The sequence below is a fragment of the Rosa rugosa genome, chromosome 1 (genome assembly GCF_958449725.1).
Source record: "Rosa rugosa chromosome 1, drRosRugo1.1, whole genome shotgun sequence".
Taxonomy (NCBI): domain Eukaryota; kingdom Viridiplantae; phylum Streptophyta; class Magnoliopsida; order Rosales; family Rosaceae; genus Rosa; species Rosa rugosa.
The window spans coordinates 30,196,183-30,215,432 of NC_084820.1; the positions used below are offsets into that span (position 1 = coordinate 30,196,183).

At 38.4% G+C, this 19,250-nt stretch overlaps 3 protein-coding genes across 4 annotated transcripts; all 3 read left to right on the forward strand.

The window, feature by feature from the left end:
• Positions 1 to 770: 770 nt before the first annotated feature.
• LOC133724596 (probable methyltransferase PMT26) lies at positions 771 to 6,056 on the forward strand. Of its 2 annotated transcripts, none has more exons than XM_062151355.1 (9): positions 771 to 947; positions 1,253 to 2,299; positions 2,466 to 2,615; positions 3,244 to 3,514; positions 4,046 to 4,156; positions 4,249 to 4,423; positions 4,681 to 4,953; positions 5,234 to 5,428; positions 5,533 to 6,056. In XM_062151355.1, exons 2-9 carry the CDS (start codon positions 1,283 to 1,285, stop codon positions 5,759 to 5,761), a joined length of 2,421 nt encoding a protein of 806 aa, XP_062007339.1. In that variant the 5' UTR covers positions 771 to 947; positions 1,253 to 1,282; the 3' UTR covers positions 5,762 to 6,056. The 2 variants fall into 2 exon arrangements, with proteins under 2 accessions (XP_062007339.1, XP_062007340.1); XM_062151356.1 differs by having other exon boundaries at positions 1,262 to 2,299.
• Positions 6,057 to 6,638: 582 nt separating this feature from the next.
• LOC133724597 (nuclear transcription factor Y subunit B-7) lies at positions 6,639 to 7,606 on the forward strand. The gene has a single exon (XM_062151357.1). It carries the CDS (start codon positions 6,685 to 6,687, stop codon positions 7,402 to 7,404), a length of 720 nt encoding a protein of 239 aa, XP_062007341.1. The 5' UTR covers positions 6,639 to 6,684; the 3' UTR covers positions 7,405 to 7,606.
• A 6,465-nt stretch (positions 7,607 to 14,071) lies between these two features.
• On the forward strand, positions 14,072 to 15,352 carry LOC133725828 (serpin-ZX-like). The gene is made up of 2 exons (XM_062153211.1): positions 14,072 to 14,088; positions 14,197 to 15,352. The coding sequence occupies exons 1-2, from the start codon at positions 14,072 to 14,074 to the stop codon at positions 15,350 to 15,352; spliced, it is 1,173 nt and encodes a 390-aa protein (XP_062009195.1).
• Positions 15,353 to 19,250: the final 3,898 nt, after the last annotated feature.

Consider the following 19,250-nt stretch of genomic DNA (forward strand, 5'->3'; position numbering starts at 1 on the left):
ACATATATTATCCCACTTAACCACATTAACGTCAACATCTATGAGGTTTTATTCCAAAAGAAACTATTTTATTAGGAATAATATAATCATTTATAGTCCTTATGTTGTTGTGCCTTCTTTTTAAATGTGAGACTATCCTTCTCCATTTCTTGATTCGTATCGAGTCACACAACCTCAACAAACTCCTCATTTTTTCTGAAGCTTATTTTCTTTTAAGACGTACATTTTTTATATGTTTTCAATGATGTATGTTATTTGGATCACAATTCAAGCTTAGTCAAGATATCAGATATTGTTACTCGTTCGTAAGCTTAAGTCATCTTTGTAACGAGGTATTTGCAAATATGAATTATAACTTAGAGGGTATTAAACAAGTTTTTCATTCGATGCATACCTTTCTCTATTGTTTCTGAAAAATTAAAAAGAGACTAAAGCTAGAAGAGATCTAGTTGATATGATTATATATCATGCATGTGATAGTAATCAATTAAAGTCACGCTAATGTTTGGGGTTTACTCAACGTACTGCTTAATTTACGCAAGTAATTAATGATCTAATAATCAGATTCACAAGGACGAAAATACCCTTTCCAATTCTACCCGGATTGCCGGATTTACAGCAGCACAGACACAGACCCTCTCTCTTTCTTTCTCCCTGAGAGAGTTAAAATCTTTCATCTTTCTGGAATTTGCAGGAAAAATTATGACGCCGCGTGAATAAAAAGTTGAAACTGTGATAAATGATTCTTAATAATAATAATAATATCCAATAAAATAATTATCACCAAGTAAGAAAGTCCATCTCTTTCTCTCCCTCTGTTTGCTATTAAACCCCACTATCACCATCCCTAAGCTGTAAGCAACCATCAAATCAAGTCGCTCTCTTTCATTCTCCGATGGAGCACTAGCCTCGCCTCAGATCCGCCTCGCATTGTCTGATCGAACAAGGTACGTGCCCCCCGTAAAGATTTCACATTTTCAGCTGGGATTTCATCGAACCCATGCACCTTGAGTGCTCAGATCCGTTCTCAATTTTCATGTCTTTCTCTTCTTGAATTGCGTCATTGTAATCTTGGGTATAGTTTAGAATTTGATTGCTGTATTAAATTTTCTTGCTTTAGAATTTGTTCTTCTTTTTTTTGTAACTTTATGAAAGTTTAGAGCTTTTTTGGGAATTGTGGTATTGCTAGATCTAGAGGATCTTGTTGGATCTGAAGTGATTTGGGTTTTTGATTTTTTTTTTTTTTTTTGAGGTCGTGTAGATTATTGTGGTTGGGTTAAAGATGGCGTTAGGGAAGTATAGTAGAGTTGATAATAGGAGGTCGGCGTCGAGTTACTGCTCGACGGTGACCATTGTGGTGTTTGTGGCATTGTGCTTGGTGGGGGTTTGGATGATGACGTCATCGTCGGTGGTGCCGGTTCAGAATGTAGATGTAGGTCAGGAGAACAAGAGTGAGGTGAAGGAGCAAGTGATTGAGACCAATGAGGGGAATAACAACAGGCAGTTTGAAGATAACCCGGGGGATTTACCGGAGGATGCGACGAAAGGAGATAACAATGAGGGTGCTGCTCAGGTGGAAGAGAAGCCCGAGGTGAAAACTGAAGAGAAGGTTGAGGAGAAAACTGAAGAGAAGGTTGAGGAGAAAACTGAAGATGGGTCGAAAACTGAAACGGAGGATGGAGGAAGCAAGACAGAGGAGGGAGAGTCTAAGGTGGAAAATGATGAATCGAATTCAGAAGATGGAGAGAAGAAAAGTGATGGTGACGATGAGAAAAAGAATGATTCGGGTGAGGGTGACAATGAAAAGAAATCGGATGACGACAATGAGAAGAAAACGGAGAATTCTGATGAAACAAAGGATGCAGAGAAGGAGAATATTCAGATTGACGAGAAAGTGGAAAAAACTGATAAGGAGCAAGATAGTGAGAAATCGGATAATGGGCAGACTGTAAACCAGACTTCAAATGAGGTATTTCCTTCTGTTGCTCAGTCAGAGCTTTTGAATGAGACTGCAACCCAAAATGGGTCATGGTCAACTCAGTCGACAGAGTCAAAGAATGAGAAGGAGGCTCAACGTTCTTCTGACCAGCAAATTGATTACAATTGGAAACTTTGTAATTCAACTGCTGGGCCTGATTTCATCCCATGCCTTGACAATTTGCAAGCCATTAGGAGTCTTCACAGTACCAAGCATTATGAACATCGGGAGAGGCACTGTCCGGAGGAGCCTCCCACCTGCCTCCTTCCTCTTCCAGAAGGATATAAACGCCCAATTGAGTGGCCAATGAGCAGGGAAAAGGTACATAACGTAATCAATATACAATTTATTTTCACCTCTCTCTCTCTCTCTCTCTCTCTCTCCCTCTCCCTCTCCCTCTCCCTCTCCCTCTCCCTCTCCCCTCTCTTCCCCCCCAACAAACACTTCTCTCCCTTTGTAGGATAAACTAATAAGTTGCATTTTGCAGATATGGTACTATAATGTCCCCCATACCAAACTTGCTCAAGTTAAGGGGCACCAGAACTGGGTCAAAGTCACTGGCGAATACCTTACTTTCCCTGGTGGTGGAACACAATTCAAGCATGGTGCTCTTCATTATATAGATTGGCTACAAGAGGTGAATACTCTTAGTCATTTTGATCCTCTCTCTCTCTCTCTCGTGTTTCATAGTTCAACTATTCAGGTATAGTCATCAGTCTCATGCATGGACATCCTTCAATCCTCAGTAGTTCCGGGTGCTGCATTGAGCCCCTTTTAAAAAATATATATATATTTTAGGAACCCTCTTATAAAACTATAGAAGTAGGACCACGTTCATGTGCATTGCATATTAAAATTTACTTTCCAAACTCGAGTGATGTGTTAAGTTAGTTATAAAGCCGAATGTGCAATAAAGCAACATGCATTCTTGGCCATCCTAGAATTTAGGAATGAACAGCTGTTTTATGGCACATCATTAGTATGATTCTCCTGCTCTTCTTCTGGATTCCCTTTGTTTATCAACATAGTTCTATTTCGTCCAAGGTACCAGATGTTTCATAAATGATGATAATCCACTCGATCCTACTTGCAAGAACCATCATCTAGATATTATTATTTTGCTATAGGTAAACCTATATTTGTATAAGTTATTTGACAGTATGGATGATTCCGAGTCTTGGACGGGATTTGCCCGCAGAAAACAGTTAAATATGTTTTCTTCATAGTGTTAATGAATCTCAATTTTTGTTCTGTTTATCTTGCAGTCTGTTTCTGATATTGCCTGGGGAAAACGATCTCGTGTCATATTAGATGTTGGATGTGGGGTTGCAAGCTTTGGAGGATATCAATTTGACAGAGATGTCCTAGCAATGTCCTTTGCCCCAAAAGATGAGCATGAAGCTCAAGTGCAGTTTGCACTTGAAAGAGGAATTCCTGCTATATCTGCTGTGATGGGCACACAGAGACTTCCCTATCCTAGCAAAGTTTTTGATGTTGTCCACTGTGCCCGCTGCAGGGTTCCCTGGCATATAGAAGGTACTCTTTAATTATTTTAGAAGGTGGTGGCTACATAATTGAGGTCATGCAGGCTTAGATTGTTATTTAAAATGCAGTTCCACAACGAGAAATTGGGTACCTGTTTGGCAGAGTTTTCTGAATCTAGTATGAGTAATATTTGGATTTTTCTCTCCTGGTAATAAAGAGTAACATATTAAAAAAAAAATATGTATCAATTGTTTCACTTAGGTATCTTATGATTTCTGAGATGAAAATTGCAACCAGGTTTAAAAATATTATTTTGATGTCGTTTTCAGGCTTATTTTCTGAAAATGATTCTAAGTGCAGATTTCAGAACTCATTCATCTGCATGTTTTGCATTGTCTTCTCCTTTTCATGATTACATCTTCAATGAAGGAATACTGATTTTGAAGAAAGAATCAGATGGAGTTTCTATATTTGGAATTTTATAATGTTGAGCCAATCGTTTTTGACATAGTAATAATGTCTAGGAGGCTTGTTTAATCAATTCTTTTTGTTTGGAGACTGACCTCTAAGCATGATTTGCAGGTGGTAAGCTTCTATTAGAGCTGAATCGTGTGTTGAGACCTGGTGGTTTCTTTGTGTGGTCTGCTACCCCAGTATATCAGAAGAAACGTGAAGACGTTGAAATATGGGAAGGTACAAAATTTATTACTTGATATCTCTGGAACTTTTGAACCTGAGTTGGTTGATTTATTCTAATAAGTCAAAATTTGTCGAATCATCTGCAGCCATGAAGGAACTAACAAAGAAGATATGTTGGGAACTTGTCTCAATTAATAAGGATACAATAAATGCAGTTGGTGCAGCTATATACAGAAAACCTACCACCAATGAATGTTACGAGCAAAGATCACAAAATGAGCCTCCTATCTGTGACAAGTCTGATGATCCGAATGCAGCATGGTATTCATTATATTTCTGTTACTTCATTTTATTCCTATCAACTAAAGAAATCGGAAAAAAGTTTCCCACTTATTTGATGTTGTAGCTGAGTAATATTTCTTGTTGAAATTACCTAGTTTTATGACGTTGTGGAACTTCTTTTACGTATGAGATGGTCATTGTCTCTGTATTTCTAGAATTTTAAAGAATAAAACACTGATTGTTTTAATTGGAAATTGGATTACTATTGTCCCTCTTTGTCTGATTCTTGTGTGCAGGAAAGTACCATTACAAGCATGCTTGCACAAAGTTCCTGTAGATGCGTCAGAGCGTGGGTCTCAGTGGCCTGAGCAATGGCCAGCGAGGTTGGACAAGGTACCTTACTGGTTGTTAAGTTCGCAGACTGGAGCTTACGGAAAACCAGCGCCTGAGGATTTCGCTGCAGACTATGAGCACTGGAAACGCGTGGTGAACAAGTCTTATTTAACTGGAATGGGCATTAACTGGTCATCTATTAGGAATGTCATGGACATGAGATCTGTATATGGAGGGTAAGCAATATGTATCCTTCTTAAAATGTTATATTTTATAGTGCATTTTTCCTCTGATATGTCATTGTTTTGGGGGTTTTGCTTGATCGATGGACAAATGAACCAACTATATTTTTGAATTTCTACCTGATCATCTGTCTTTATTTTTGTTGGCCTTGCCAATGACAATGTATAAGTGAGGAGTCAGAGGTGTGGTTGGATATTAATTTTATGGTAGCTGATTGTATCAAGTTCTTTTGCCTATTTTTTTATTCTAACTTCTGGTTGTACGTGCTTGCAGATTTGCTGCGGCTCTGAAAGATTTGAAAGTTTGGGTCATGAATATAGTCACAATAGACTCTCCAGATACCCTGCCCATAATTTATGAGCGAGGTCTATTTGGCATGTATCATGATTGGTGTGAATCATTTAGCACCTATCCCAGGTCTTATGATCTTCTCCACGCAGACCATCTGTTTTCCCTGCTCAAAAAGAGGTGTGCATATAATTCCATTTCTCAACTTCTCAGCAGCTTAGCAATCACTGGATGTGCCATTTCTTTATGCTTTGTCTAAATTTGCAATGGTTTATGAGTGGCAGGTGCAATTTAGTTGCGGTAGTTGCAGAGGTTGATCGAATCCTTCGACCAGAGGGAAAACTTATAGTTCGGGACAATGTTGAGACTATTAATGAGCTGGAGAGCATGTTGAAGTCTATGCAGTGGGAGGTTCGCATGACCTATTCCAAGGACAAGGAGGGATTGCTTTGTGTGCAGAAGTCCATGTGGCGGCCTAAAGAGTCTGAGACAGTCAAGTACGCCATTGCTTAAGCATGCTCTGAGCTGGCTGGCATCTCCAAGGGGATTACACATTTTTTGTTTTGGTTGATAATTCAAATTCGTGGCAATTGTACTTTATATTAGCCTTATGTATCATTTAGTTAGGGTCTTGCAGTGTTTATTAATTTTTTTGTATCAATTTGGTTTAACCTCATCATCTAAAGGTTGATGTTGGTGTATCCCACTGTAATATTACATCGCTAGTTGTCTTTTAAACAAACAAATTCTTGCTATTGCAAAACCTATCGTTTAAAGTTTTGAGGAGTGGGATTCTCTCATTGTGAAATGCTCTCTCTCTCTCTTTGCTAGTGTCATTACATGTATAGATCCTATACATCGAAGTTGCCTATTACTCAGCCCCAACTCGAGTAACATAAAATGAGTCGGGTGAGGGTAGACATGTATTGTAAAATAGAAAAATTAATCAGAAATGAACGGTGTTTGTGTAGATTTCTTGAATTAGGTTTCACCAAAGTGAATTTATGGCATTTTATGTATGAAATTGTAGTTATCACTTTTCACATACTCTTGAAGTCTTTATATACTAAACAGTCATAAAGGAGTACCGGATGACTATTTTGAAAAGCGAATAACATCTCGTCTTATCTTATGAAATTAGTAACTGAGTTGCGTAGTTCCAATTCTAAGAAAACTTTTACTCGATCAAAACATGCCACGTTAAGGTGATTTTTATTTTGGACAAAGGTTGCTTAAGATTAGGTGATGACAGTTGGTTACCAACCCCTGTGAGAGAGCGAGTCCCAGGGACTTAATTGGTGCCTTGTTTTAGTTTTCCCCTCTTCACCTGCCTATTTTTAAGCTGTTTTATTTCCATTTTATTTTAGCCTATACAAATACCAATCAAAATCCTCCAAAAGCTCTGAGAGCTCACACCAATTAATCCCAAAAGAGATATGGAAGATGACAACCATGGAAATAATAGGCTAAATGGTCCAAATGGAGGAAGCCCTGAAAACCCATGTTTAAACAACAGCACTCCTGCTAGTAGCTGCAACTCCAACATTAATATTCACCACAATCATAATCAAAGTAACAATCACAATCACCACCACCACCACAGCAGCAATAAAGAACAAGACAGGTTTCTTCCCATTGCGAATGTGGGTCGCATTATGAAGAAAGTGATTCCGGGCAATGGAAAAATCTCGAAAGACGCAAAAGAGACTGTCCAAGAATGTGTGTCCGAGTTCATTAGCTTTGTCACCGGTGAAGCCTCTGATAAATGTCAAAGGGAAAAGAGGAAGACCATTAACGGCGAAGACATCATATGGGCTATCACAACACTAGGCTTTGAGGATTACGTGCACCCTCTAAAATTGTACCTCCAAAAATATAGAGAGCTTGAAGGGGAGAAGCTAAATGTTCCAAAGCAACAAAGATTGGAGCAAAGGCTGCAGCAACAGCAACAACAGCAAGTAGTACAACAAGAACAAGAGCAACAAAGTATACCTAATTCGTATAGTGTATATTCATCGACGAGTCTCTTGTCTCAACCGACTTCTTTCATCACTACTCATCATCATGATCCCGCATTTTCGTTGCCTTTCTCGCCAAGCTCAATTCAAAAACAGCTACAGCCACAAGATCAGATTGATTCAGTGGGGCATTGGTAAATTAAGAAGAAAAGGCTGAAGTAAACAGACGGTTTCTTTTCCTCTCTCTCTTTGTATTCCCGACTTGTACGTATTATGCTATACATATGTAATTTCATGTTAATATATACATATATACATGGTTCGATCTTTATCTGGTTCTCTACAGGAAGTGCATTTGGAAAGAGCTTGTATGTGTTTCATATATATAATCCATGCATGCCCAATGTGATAGACTTGGATTAATCATTTTGCACTGGACAAAGTGCATGCTATCTCCAACTGACGTACCATGCATGGTCATTGGGTTTCACAAGGTGTTCATTATGGTCTTATGTAATTTTTTTTTCCACGTTAAAATCCACATATGGTGTCTAGCAGTTGTTTAGAAAAACCTAAGATAGTTCTTGTGTAGGGCTTGTCTCTAAAAGCCCCTAAATTTTGATTTTTCTCTATTTTATGGAAAAATAGGTCTCTTTTGCTCTAACAGATTCCCTATAACTATTCCCATTTTAGGAAAAGTGAGGAAAGAGAAAACCAAATTCTCTAAATTTATAGCAATCTCTAAAATTTTAAGGAAAAATAATGGAGATTTAGGGATTGTTATAAAATAGCGAATCTGTTGGAGTTGGAGATGGAGAAGAGAGTAAAGCTTTAACTTTTGCTTCCCTATAATACAGAAATTTTAGAGAAGCTGTTGGAGTTGCTTAATTAGCTAGTTGCTGAATAATTTCATGCTCAAGTCATTCTGTACATTGTTCGCATTAGCTACGCAGGGCATATCAATTATATTACTAGTTTTCCCTACCATATTCTTACCTCTGTGGTTCAACTTGGATGGCTTCCTCTTCCCCACGGCAAGACCGATCTAGCTTCGGAGAAGAACAGGTTTGTGTTGGAAAGCACGCTAATGAACTTTCCTTGTTGCATGGTGCAATATTCATACCCAAGATATGGGAGGTTAATTGCATTTGGGTTTCTTGCTATCAAGTGAGTTCTTTTCCGCTCCAAATTTTGTTGGACGTTAAGTTTCTACTATGATCTTGTTTTTATGATACCGTCTCTTAATTGTTCATTGTTGTTTCAAGGACCCTCATTGTATAGCAAGTTAGCAACTACCAGGGACCCTCGTTATTGCAGTATTTCCAAACCTGGTACATGGCCAAATATATAGCAATATGAGCTTTTTGTTCTCATAATTAAGCATGCAAAAGCGAACAAAAAGAAAAGTGGTGGCATTCAAACACGATGGATGTGAAGTACTAAATGTTACTCATGACTTAATTGATTCTTCAAGTGTATTCACGTACATCTTATTGCATTGATATATTGCTAATTTTTACCGGGATTCAGTGCGTGCGTGCATGTATACTAATAAGATCATATGTATCGTAGCAAAGATAACTTCTCTAAGCCTAAGAGATAGAGGAATTTGTGGCTGATTACCCCTTCATGTTTCTCATAAGGGAACACATGACGGGAACGGTGTTGTTCATGGGGCAGGTGCTCAATCCTCTTGCAGTCTGATTATTAGTGTAGGAAGCTAGAGATGCATATTCTTTAATGTAGTTTCAATTTTTAAGCATGTTTGATTATTTTGGATTATATTTTCTAGTTTACTTGCTACTTACCAAGACATATTAAAACTTCAACCTAAAGAATCAGTGTCAGTGTCCATTTTAATTGTAGTTAATAAAAAAAATATATGTGATAACTGGGATGTGCGATTCGGAGATCTAGCAGGATGGAAGAATTTCAAAGTTGAAACTCGATCACTTATTTATATACTTTACTCCTTTACCTTTACTGTTGGGTACACGAATCCTTAATATATGAAACCCTAAACTACTTTCCCTTTCCTATTTGGTATATGAGCCATATTAAAACCCTAAACCGATTAAACCCTAGCAGATTCATTATATATCCCTTACGCTTTTCTCCTTTCACCTTCATCCACAACGAAGTTGATCTCTAAATAAAGATCGAACAAGCAACCAACAATGGATTACAAAGATCTCGAAGCTCTCCGAAAACCCATCAGCTGTTAGGTTTTGTTAATCAATTCACGTTTGAAGAATGAACTGAAAACTTAAGATAACAATATGGGAATGACTTATGTTATTCAAAGCAAAGAGCATGGCTTTATAGCCTTTACAACCCTAACAGAATGAGTAAATTCAGCCCACGTAGCATGACTAATTCTACGTGGTAAATCAACAAGGAAAAGGTCAAATCTAGCCGAAGCAACAACCCTACATATTAGGGTTTTATTCTAACAAGGAAACCTACGTAACAAGAAACCTAAAAAACATGCAGCAATTCTATCATTCCCTCCCTTAAACTAATGCATTTTTTGAGCAATTAGTTTACATCTATCACGTCACAAACTCCCATCTGAGCACGTAGTCTTTTGAAAGTTTCCAACTTCAATGGTTTAGTTAGCAAATCTGCCAGCTGTTCATGTGTACCACACTGCACAAGTTCTACAGCACCATCTTGAGTTAAGTTACGAAGAAAATGAAACCTTACGTCAATGTGTTTGCTACGCCCATGAAGCACTGGATTCTTCGAAAGCTTAATAGTGGAACTGTTGTCACACATCACAATGATACCTCCATCTTGAGCATAGTTCATCTTCTCCAAAACCCTTCCCATCCAGATTGCTTGACAAGCACAAGCTGCAGCAGCTACATATTCTGCCTCGGTGGTCGAAAGAGTAACTATGGGCTGCTTCTTCGACGACCATGACACTGCACCTCCACTAAGCATAAACACATATCCTGACGTGCTCTTTCGATCCTCCACATCTCCGGCATAATCACTATCAGTATAGGCAATGAGTTTCTTGTTTCCCTCCTTCTTATAAAAAATGCCATAATTAACAGTTTCCTTCAAGTATCTCAACACCCTCTTAGCTGCTTGAAAATGTAACTCAGTTGGCTGTGACATGAACCTGCTAATTAGGCTAACAACAAACATTAAATCAGGCCTCGAAGCAGTAATGTACATGAGACTTCCAACAATTTGTTTGAAGTAGGTCTCATTAATCCTAACACCACCTCCATCTCTGCCCATCTTGACTCCAGGAACCATTGGATTCATCACTCCATTACTATCCTCCATACCAAACCTCTTGAGAACTTCCAAGGCATACTGCCTTTGACAAACAAATATCCCATCCTCCTTTTGTAAAACTTCCAGCCCAAGGAAGAACCTCATCCTTCCCATATCAGTCATTTCAAACTCTTTCATCATGGAGCTTTTAAAATTAACCAACATTGATTCATCATCACTAGTGTAAATCAGGTCATCAACATATACACTTACTATTAAGATATTACCTCCATGACCAGCCTTGATGAATAATGTCTGCTCGCTGCTGCATCTTTGAAAACCCTCCTTTGTGAAATAGGCTTCGATTCGACTAAACCAAGCACGAGGTGCTTGTTTTAATCCATATAATGCTTTCTGTAGCTTGTACACCTTGTCTTCACTACCTTTCTTCTCATAACCTAAAGGTTGCTCCACAAAAACATCCTCATTTAGATCACCATGAAGGAAGGCTGATTTGACGTCAAGCTGATAGACTGTCCAACTCCTCTGAGCAGCCAATGCAAGTATTAACCTCACTGTATCCATCCTAGCCACTGGAGCATATACCTCTGTAAAGTCCACACCTTGTTGCTGAGAGTAGCCCTTAGCAACTAGTCGTGCCTTGTGCTTATCCACTTCCCCAAACTCATTGTACTTTGTCTTATACACCCACTTCACTCCTATCTTCTTTGCACCTGCGGGTAGCTCGACTAGCTTCCATGTTTTGTTTCTCTCAATTGCTTCTATCTCAGCATCCATGGCCTTTCTCCACAACAAGCTTTCTACTGCCTCTTCAAAGCAAACAGGATCATTAGACATCACTAGAGCCATGTTTGCCTCAAGTTCCAAATCAGAAAGTCCTTCTCCACTAGTATAATCACTCATCCAGACTGGTGGCAGCCTATTCCTTGCTTCCATTGCTTCAGGAGTCCCGAAACCTTGATTTGGTGAACTAGTCACTACATCATTCACCTCTTCAGCACTTGAACCACTTCCTCCAGCATTCTGCATATCTTCAGCTCCATTATCATCTTCACTACTTGGACTTTCATCTTCACTGTCATTAGTATCCCTCTGATCTTCTCCCCATTCCAGGTCCATCAACAACTGCTCCTCATAGCTTGCATCCCAATCCCACTCTTTATCTTCTTCAAAGACCACATCTCGACTAATCACTAACTTTTTTGTGATAGGACTGTAGAGTCTGTAGGCTTTAGATTCTTCGCTAACCCCAAGTAACACACAAGCAACACTCTTGTTTTCTAACTTAGTCCTCCTGGCATCAGGGACATGAGCATGAGCTATGCACCCAAAAACTCTGAAGAATTCCACCGAGGGTTTCTCACCACTCCAAGCCTCTTGTGGAGTCATATCCTTGACTGACACAGTAGGGCAATGATTCAGCACAAACACAGTCCAATTGACTGCCTCAGGCCAAAACGTTTTTGGTATTTTCTTCTCTGAAAGCATAGATCGAACCATGTTTAGAACCGTCCTGTTCTTCCTTTCTGCAACTCCGTTTTGTTGCGGAGTGTAGGCGGTGGTCAATTGCCTCTTAATCCCATTCTGCTTGCAATACTCAGTGAACTCATTTGAATTAAATTCCCCACCTCTGTCAGTGCGAAGACACTTGATGAACAAACCTGTTTCTTTCTCCACAAGCCTTTTAAAGCACACAAAAGAATTGAAAGCCTCCGACTTCTCCACCAGAAAATACACCCAAGATCTTCTACTATAATCATCAATGAAACACAAAATGTACCTCTTGTTGCCATTTGATTCTGGAGTGATTGGCCCACATAAATCTGCATGGATAAGTTGCAGTTTTTGAGTTGCTCTCCATGCACTCTTTCGTGGAAAGGGGTCTCGGTGCTGCTTCCCAACAAGGCAATCTTCACACTCTACTTTGGAAGCATCAAACTTAGGCAAGCCATACACCATTCCCTTATCTTGTAGTATCTTTAATCCCTTGTAACTGAGGTGTCCATACCTGCTATGCCAAAGATGAGACAAGTCTTGTGATGTTGTGTGAAAGCAGCTTGTATTCTTCGTTATTGCATTGGCAAAGAGTATGAACATTCGGTTGGCTGACATCGAGGTTTGAATGATCAATCCTTTGTCTGGATGGTATATTTTGCATTTTCCTCCCTGCATTAGGACTGCGAGACCTCTTTCTTGTAACTGTCCCACACTGAGAAGATTATTCTTCAACTCCGGAACATAGTATACTTCTGCTACAGTGTGGTGAACTCCATTAACATGTAGCTTCACACTTCCTCTTCCCATCACATTCATCTTAGAGTTGTTTCCAAGCTTTACTGAATGCCTGAAATCAACATCCAGTTCATGAAACATCTTCTCGTCACCACACATGTGATTTGAGCATCCGGAGTCAATAAACCATGCATCCTTTTTATTGACACCATGCTCTTCCACATATGCCATCAATGTCAGTTCCTCTTGTTCATTCAGCTTCACATAAGCCCCTTCAGTGTCTTTCTCACATAACTCCACATGAGACATAAGCAACATTGCCTCCTCCTCTTCCATTTCTGCATAATTAGCCTCCTTTTCCAAGCTTGGACATTCATATTGGAAATGTCCAAGTTTGTGACACCTGTAGCATTCAATGGTGGCTCGATTGAATGTTTGACGTCCTCTCCCTCTGCCTCTGCCTCTCATTGTGCTTCTTCCACGTCCTCTTCCTCCTATTCTCTCCTCGTAGGACACCTTGAGAACCTGATCTTCACCATGCTGTCTGTGGAACTTTTGCTCATGGACTATTAGAGAACTCTGTAGCTCATCAATGGACATTGTGTCAAGATCCTTAGATTCTTCAATAGAGCAGACTATATAATTAAATCTGTCTGTTAAAGACCTCAGGATTTTCTCTACGATAGTCACATCTTTCATTACTTCACCATAGATACGCATTTTATTTGCCACAGACATAACCCTAGAAAAATAATTGGTAACAGTTTCACCTGATTTCATTTCTAGGGTTTCGAAATCCCTTCGTAAGGCTTGGAGGACTGATCTCTTCACTCTTTCATTCCCAGCATACTTCTTCTTCATCGAGTCCCAGATTTCTTTTGACGTATCCTTTTTCAGAATGGTTTCCAGGATTGTTCTATCGATTGCCTGGAACAGGTAGTTCTTTACTTTGAGATCCTTCAGCTTCATTTCGTCAAACTTTTTCTGAGCGGTCTCTGACATGTTCGAACCGGACGTCAGCTCCTCGAAGCCAACTTCAACTAAGCTCCAGTATTCCTTTGACCTAAGGAAATTCTCCATGAGCATACTCCAGTGGTCGTAGTGACCATCAAATCGAGGAATTTGTGGTTGCACAAAACTCCCCTCACTCGTCATCTCTCCTGTTTTGAAAGTCACTCTAAGCTGCGGCTTATCTCTCTTTCTCAGGCCCAGTAGGGGCTCTGATACCAGATTGTTAGGTTTTGTTAATCAATTCACGTTTGAAGAATGAACTGAAAACTTAAGATAACAATATGGGAATGACTTATGTTATTCAAAGCAAAGAGCATGGCTTTATAGCCTTTACAACCCTAACAGAATGAGTAAATTCAGCCCACGTAGCATGACTAATTCTACGTGGTAAATCAACAAGGAAAAGGTCAAATCTAGCCGAAGCAACAACCCTACATATTAGGGTTTTATTCTAACAAGGAAACCTACGTAACAAGAAACCTAAAAAACATGCAGCAATTCTATCATCAGCAACCAAACCGATGTGGCACTGAAGATAACAAAGCAACTCCTTGAATCTGAATTCAAGGACAAGAACCTGATCTTCTCCCCTCTATCCATCCACATCGTCCTGAGCTTAATAGCCGCCCGGACAAACAATCCCCAGTTTCTCTCTTTTCTCAAGTCCAAGTCCATCGACGACCTCAATTCCCTCGCCTTCAATCTCATCACTTCCGTTTTGGCCGACTCACCCAGCAGAGGCGGGCCACGTTTGAACTCTACAAACGGTCTCTGGGTCGACGAGTCTATTCCTCTGGAGGACTCCTACAAACAAGTCGTGTTGGATTCTTACAAGGCGGCTCTAAATCAAGTCGATTTCAAAACCGATCCGGAACAAGTGAGAATCCAAGTGAACTCATGGGTTGATAAAGAGACCAAAGGCCTTATCCCTGAGATTCTTCCTCCTGGCTCAATCGATAGCGGGGTGTGTCTCATATTTGCAAATGCCTTGTACTTCAAAGCAACTTGGGACGACGATTTCTTCTATGAACCACCGAACTCGAAAGACCATAAGTTTCATCTTCTGAACGGGGACTCGGTTAAGGGAGTGCCTTTCATGACTAGTAGTCACTGCCACTCAATCGCTGCCTTTGACGGCTTTAAAGTCTTGAGTCTTCCTTACAGAGATTGTGCTTTAGAGGATTTTGACAATGGCACATATGAAGACGACCCCAGATCTTTCTCTATGTTGTGGTTACTTCCGGATGCAAGAGATGGGTTGCCGGCTCTGACTGAGAGAGTTTGTTCCGAGTCCGGGTTTCTAGACCGCCATCTTAATAGTTTTACGACTGTTAGAGTGAAGAAATTCTTGATTCCAAAGTTTAAGATTTCATCCGGGTTTGAAGCTTCGGGTGTTCTGAAGAAAATAGGGCTGGGGGATGGTTGTGATTTAATGGCGATATTTCACGAATCTGTAATAGACGTTGATGAAAATGGCACAACAGCTGCAGCTGCTACTTGTGCTCAAATGTGGGATTGCGATGGTGACTTCTCCAAACCTAAAGAGATAGAAGAATTTGTGGCTGACCACCCCTTCATGTTTCTCATAAGGGAATACAGAACCAGAACGGTGCTGTTCATGGGGCAGGTGCTCAATCCTCTTGCAGGCTGATTATTAGTGTAGGAAGAGATGCATATTCTTTACTGTAGTTTCAATTTCTAGGCATGTTTACTTTGGATTATATTTTCTAGTTTACCAGCTACTTAGCTAGTACGTTGTTTTCTCATGAAATTATATATCTAAGACCAGTAGTTCGAGTGGTTTTTGACTCGCTTCTTTCAAATTGTTTCTCATTATTAAGAACGGAGATAACGTACGAGCTTGTTTTATAGCAATAGTAATTAATCATTGTTGGTTTAAGACTTTAAGGTCAATCGATTCACCAGTCTAGATAATATTTTTCCTTGTTCGCTCTCAACGAAGATGTCTCCTCGTCCTATTGTTAAGAATAGTGAGTTACTATTCTCATTGGTAGCATTTAATCATTCTATACTGGATTTCTTATTGCTTTTGCTGTCAAATCACCGATCACACCCTTACACACATGGTTACCAGACACCCATGGAGAGGCAGTGGATTCGGAATTGTCTTTCATTCCAAGGCATAACTTGTATTTAAAACAACCATCTGTGACCATTCGTGGACGTGCTCTTGGCCCGGTGAATATCGCTTATTCTGGTGTTTATGACTGGTGGTATACAATTGGGTTACGTATTAATGAGGATCTTTATAGTTATAGTACTGCTTTAGATTTCAAAGAGAAATACATAAAATTTCTGATCATTTGGTTATTGAAGTTTCTTTTCTTAATTTGGAACTTCTAACTGGGATCATGAGATTATATGTACAACACCTGGATAATGGATTCAGAAGTGTATAATGTTTCAAAAATGAAAGAAAAATAGAGGTGATTATGGGAATTCCTGTTGTTACTTAATAGCATGATGCAGTAAAAGGTGTTGAGGCAAATTCTTTTCTTCAACCAGAACAGAACATTTGAGTTGCTTTGTGTTCACTGTTCACTTTTCTTTAGCAAACATGAATTGTTTTAAGTAAACTAGTCAGGGATATATGTCTCCATCTCTCCCAAGAGGTGATGACTTGTCCAGTTTTTCTTTTCTGTCTTTGTTTTCCTGGCGTTTAGCCTCTGTTTCTGTTGGCTTCTTGGCCTGTTTGTTTCTCTTGTAATGTTCCTTTGCCAAACAAAAAAAAAGAAAAAAGAAAAAAAAAAGAGGTGATGACTTGTCACATTTTGAAATTTTTGAGATGAGACCAGGCATGCCCTTTTTTATCCCAAATGTTACTCAACATAGTAGAAAACTGATAGTAATAGTAAATTATGGCTCCGCGTGAGCAAAATCTTTCCGGTATGTCACCATCTTTGTAAAGCGAATAGAGTAACCAATGATGCACTCTTCGCTAATTGGTGCTTGTTAGAATACATATTTTATGTAGAGACTCTTGTTATTATCTCGGGTTGTTCTCTTTATGTTTATTGTGATCTGGGGTTTAGGTATCATGTCCCCCCATGTATTCTAAGGTTTCATTAATGGTCAAGGCTTGAGGGCAGCCGTACCGACCCTATTTAAAAAAAAAAAAAAAAAAAGGGTGACCAGGTTTCTTTTAGGACCTCACCGCGCCGCAAGATGAATATCTTAATTTGTAGAATACAACCAACTCAAACGTCATTTAGTCATCCAACTCAGTACCAGTACTTTCCAATTCCTGTTTGATGATTAACCGACGACGTTCTTCAACTTGTATAAGGCATCTTTTACTTGCTGAGAAAGTGGCAAGTAAATCATAACTACTTATCTGAGAAATTAAATTACAGAGCATGGGAGGGATGCTCTGTAACAATGTGAGCTTCCGATTCATTGCTAACTTACATGACAGATATATACGGTATGGGAAGTATCCTTCTTTATATACATATCCAGGTGTACTACATTCTACCAAAGCCATAGAATTTTGAAACATAATTCAGACCAAAAGAAAAAACAATACATTGAAAATGAAAATACATCCTGCTATTCTAAATTTCTATATGACTACGTAGTACGTACTGCAGTCCTTTTACCTCTATGATAAAGATCTCCATAAACACAATTTACCATATTTCCTAATACCTCTAATCTATATATTCATAAATCTTACTGATTAGTACTGCACCATATAACTTGCAGCTTATCAATCTAGCTAGAATTAGTCAATAGCAATGAAAGTTCCAAGTTTCATTATAGAGTTAATTAGATTAAAGTCCAAAAACTAGACTCCATATTGGTTGTAGTCCACATCAATTTTTCTTGTTAATTGCGGTCCAATGACTCAGCTGCCACCTCAAATTTATTTCCTTTTCCATCGTGATGGAATTGATATGAAATTGAATAAGATATTTAATGTAAATCATTCCTAAAATTGTTCTAACTTAAAAGATGTCTTCTATAAGTTAAGAATCTTTCTAAAGCAATATTTTGATAATGTTTTTCTTCAACACCAAAGGTTCTATGGTCGTGCCTCTTATATGTAATGTCAAGTATTTTATGAACGTGGTTCTCCTTCTTTAGCATTAAGCTTTCTATGGTCAAGGTATTTTCTTGTCGGCCCTAAACGATTGTGGTGGTCCTTTTGGTGTAAATCATTCCATCGATGGTAGCTATTCTTCTTCTTCTTCATTTTTTTTTTCTTCACATTTCCTTCTTAACTTACCTTTAACCTGGAAAAGAACATGTGTGTGTGTGCGTATATTGTTGGTTGACAGACCACTATTGAATCTTATTCTAAGGTAAACATTATGTAATTTTTGTAGTATATGTATTAAGAGCTCAAAATTTTAGTATACCTCATATTAGGTATAGTACGTGGCTAAAATTTTACCTTTGTTTTAGACATATATAGTGAAAAACATCCCTTCAAAAAAAAAAAATATAGTGAAAAACATACCTCTTTATGAGGTGAAAATAATTATACCTCTATATGAGGTCTAGATTTGCATATTATTTTTTATGTTGATTTCGTGTTCTATAATTATATGTACCTTATAGGTAGGTTTATTTAATGTTCTTCACTTTCCACCTTTTAGTTAGGTTTATACTAGAATACCATATTTTCTCTATGAGGTAAAACACTCATGCTTGCATACTTTTTGGTTAAATTGATTTCAAGTTCTTTAATTATACCTCGTAGTTAGGTTGACTTGATGTTTTAAGTTTTATATTGTTTAGTTATGTTCATTTTATATTTATTCATGTTTTTTTTGGAATGATTATGTATAATTAATAATTTAAATTTCAATCTTTGAAAAATTAAAAATAATAATAATGAAAATATCGCAAAATCAGGTAATCTAAATTTGTTTCCTTTCTTGACTTGAAGGGGAAAATTGGACAGAACAAATAGTCAATGGACCGCAATTAACAAAGAAAACGTGACCGGACTGCATCCACTATTGAACTACAAAATTGGACATTGATTTAAATATCTCTTAATTATATAGCTAGATAAGGATATGACTGCTAAAATATTATCTGACTTAACAAATGGAATGCTGATAGATACCATATATAGTACATCCAAGGTTTCAATAAGTGCAGAACTCATTCTCATACTATGAAAGCGAGATCTGTTTCAAATGTTCAAATCAACTATATCATACATCTTTTAACAACGACAACAAAGCTGGATCTATAATATTATTAGACAATAAACCAACTATCAATTCCATAGTTAATACATTTGCAGAGAAACCATAATCCATGATTTCTTGAGTTCCCATAGCCCATGATGTCTCATTGTTATTTAACAACCCTCGGATAATGGTGTTATAGGTACAATCATCTGGAGGACAGTCTTTCCCTCCCATTTCTCTCAGCAACTTTTCTTCTTCAAGCCACAATGATAAAGTCACTAATCATTATATTGTATGTTCTCACATTAGTCTGAACTCCATTTGTTGATAAGCAATTCTTCCAGCTTTGCAGAGACCTTCAATAAAAATATTGTAAACTAC

Bases quoted from the DNA above. Each gene is read 5' to 3' on its own strand.
- LOC133724596 (XM_062151355.1), top strand. From the start codon at position 1,283: ATGGCGTTAGGGAAGTATAGTAGAGTTGATAATAGGAGGTCGGCGTCG. The intron at 4,424-4,680 runs GTATTCATTATA...TCTTGTGTGCAG, and splicing joins GATGATCCGAATGCAGCATG to GAAAGTACCATTACAAGCAT. The intron at 5,429-5,532 runs GTGTGCATATAA...TATGAGTGGCAG, and splicing joins TTTTCCCTGCTCAAAAAGAG to GTGCAATTTAGTTGCGGTAG.
- LOC133724597 (XM_062151357.1), top strand. From the start codon at position 6,685: ATGGAAGATGACAACCATGGAAATAATAGGCTAAATGGTCCAAATGGA.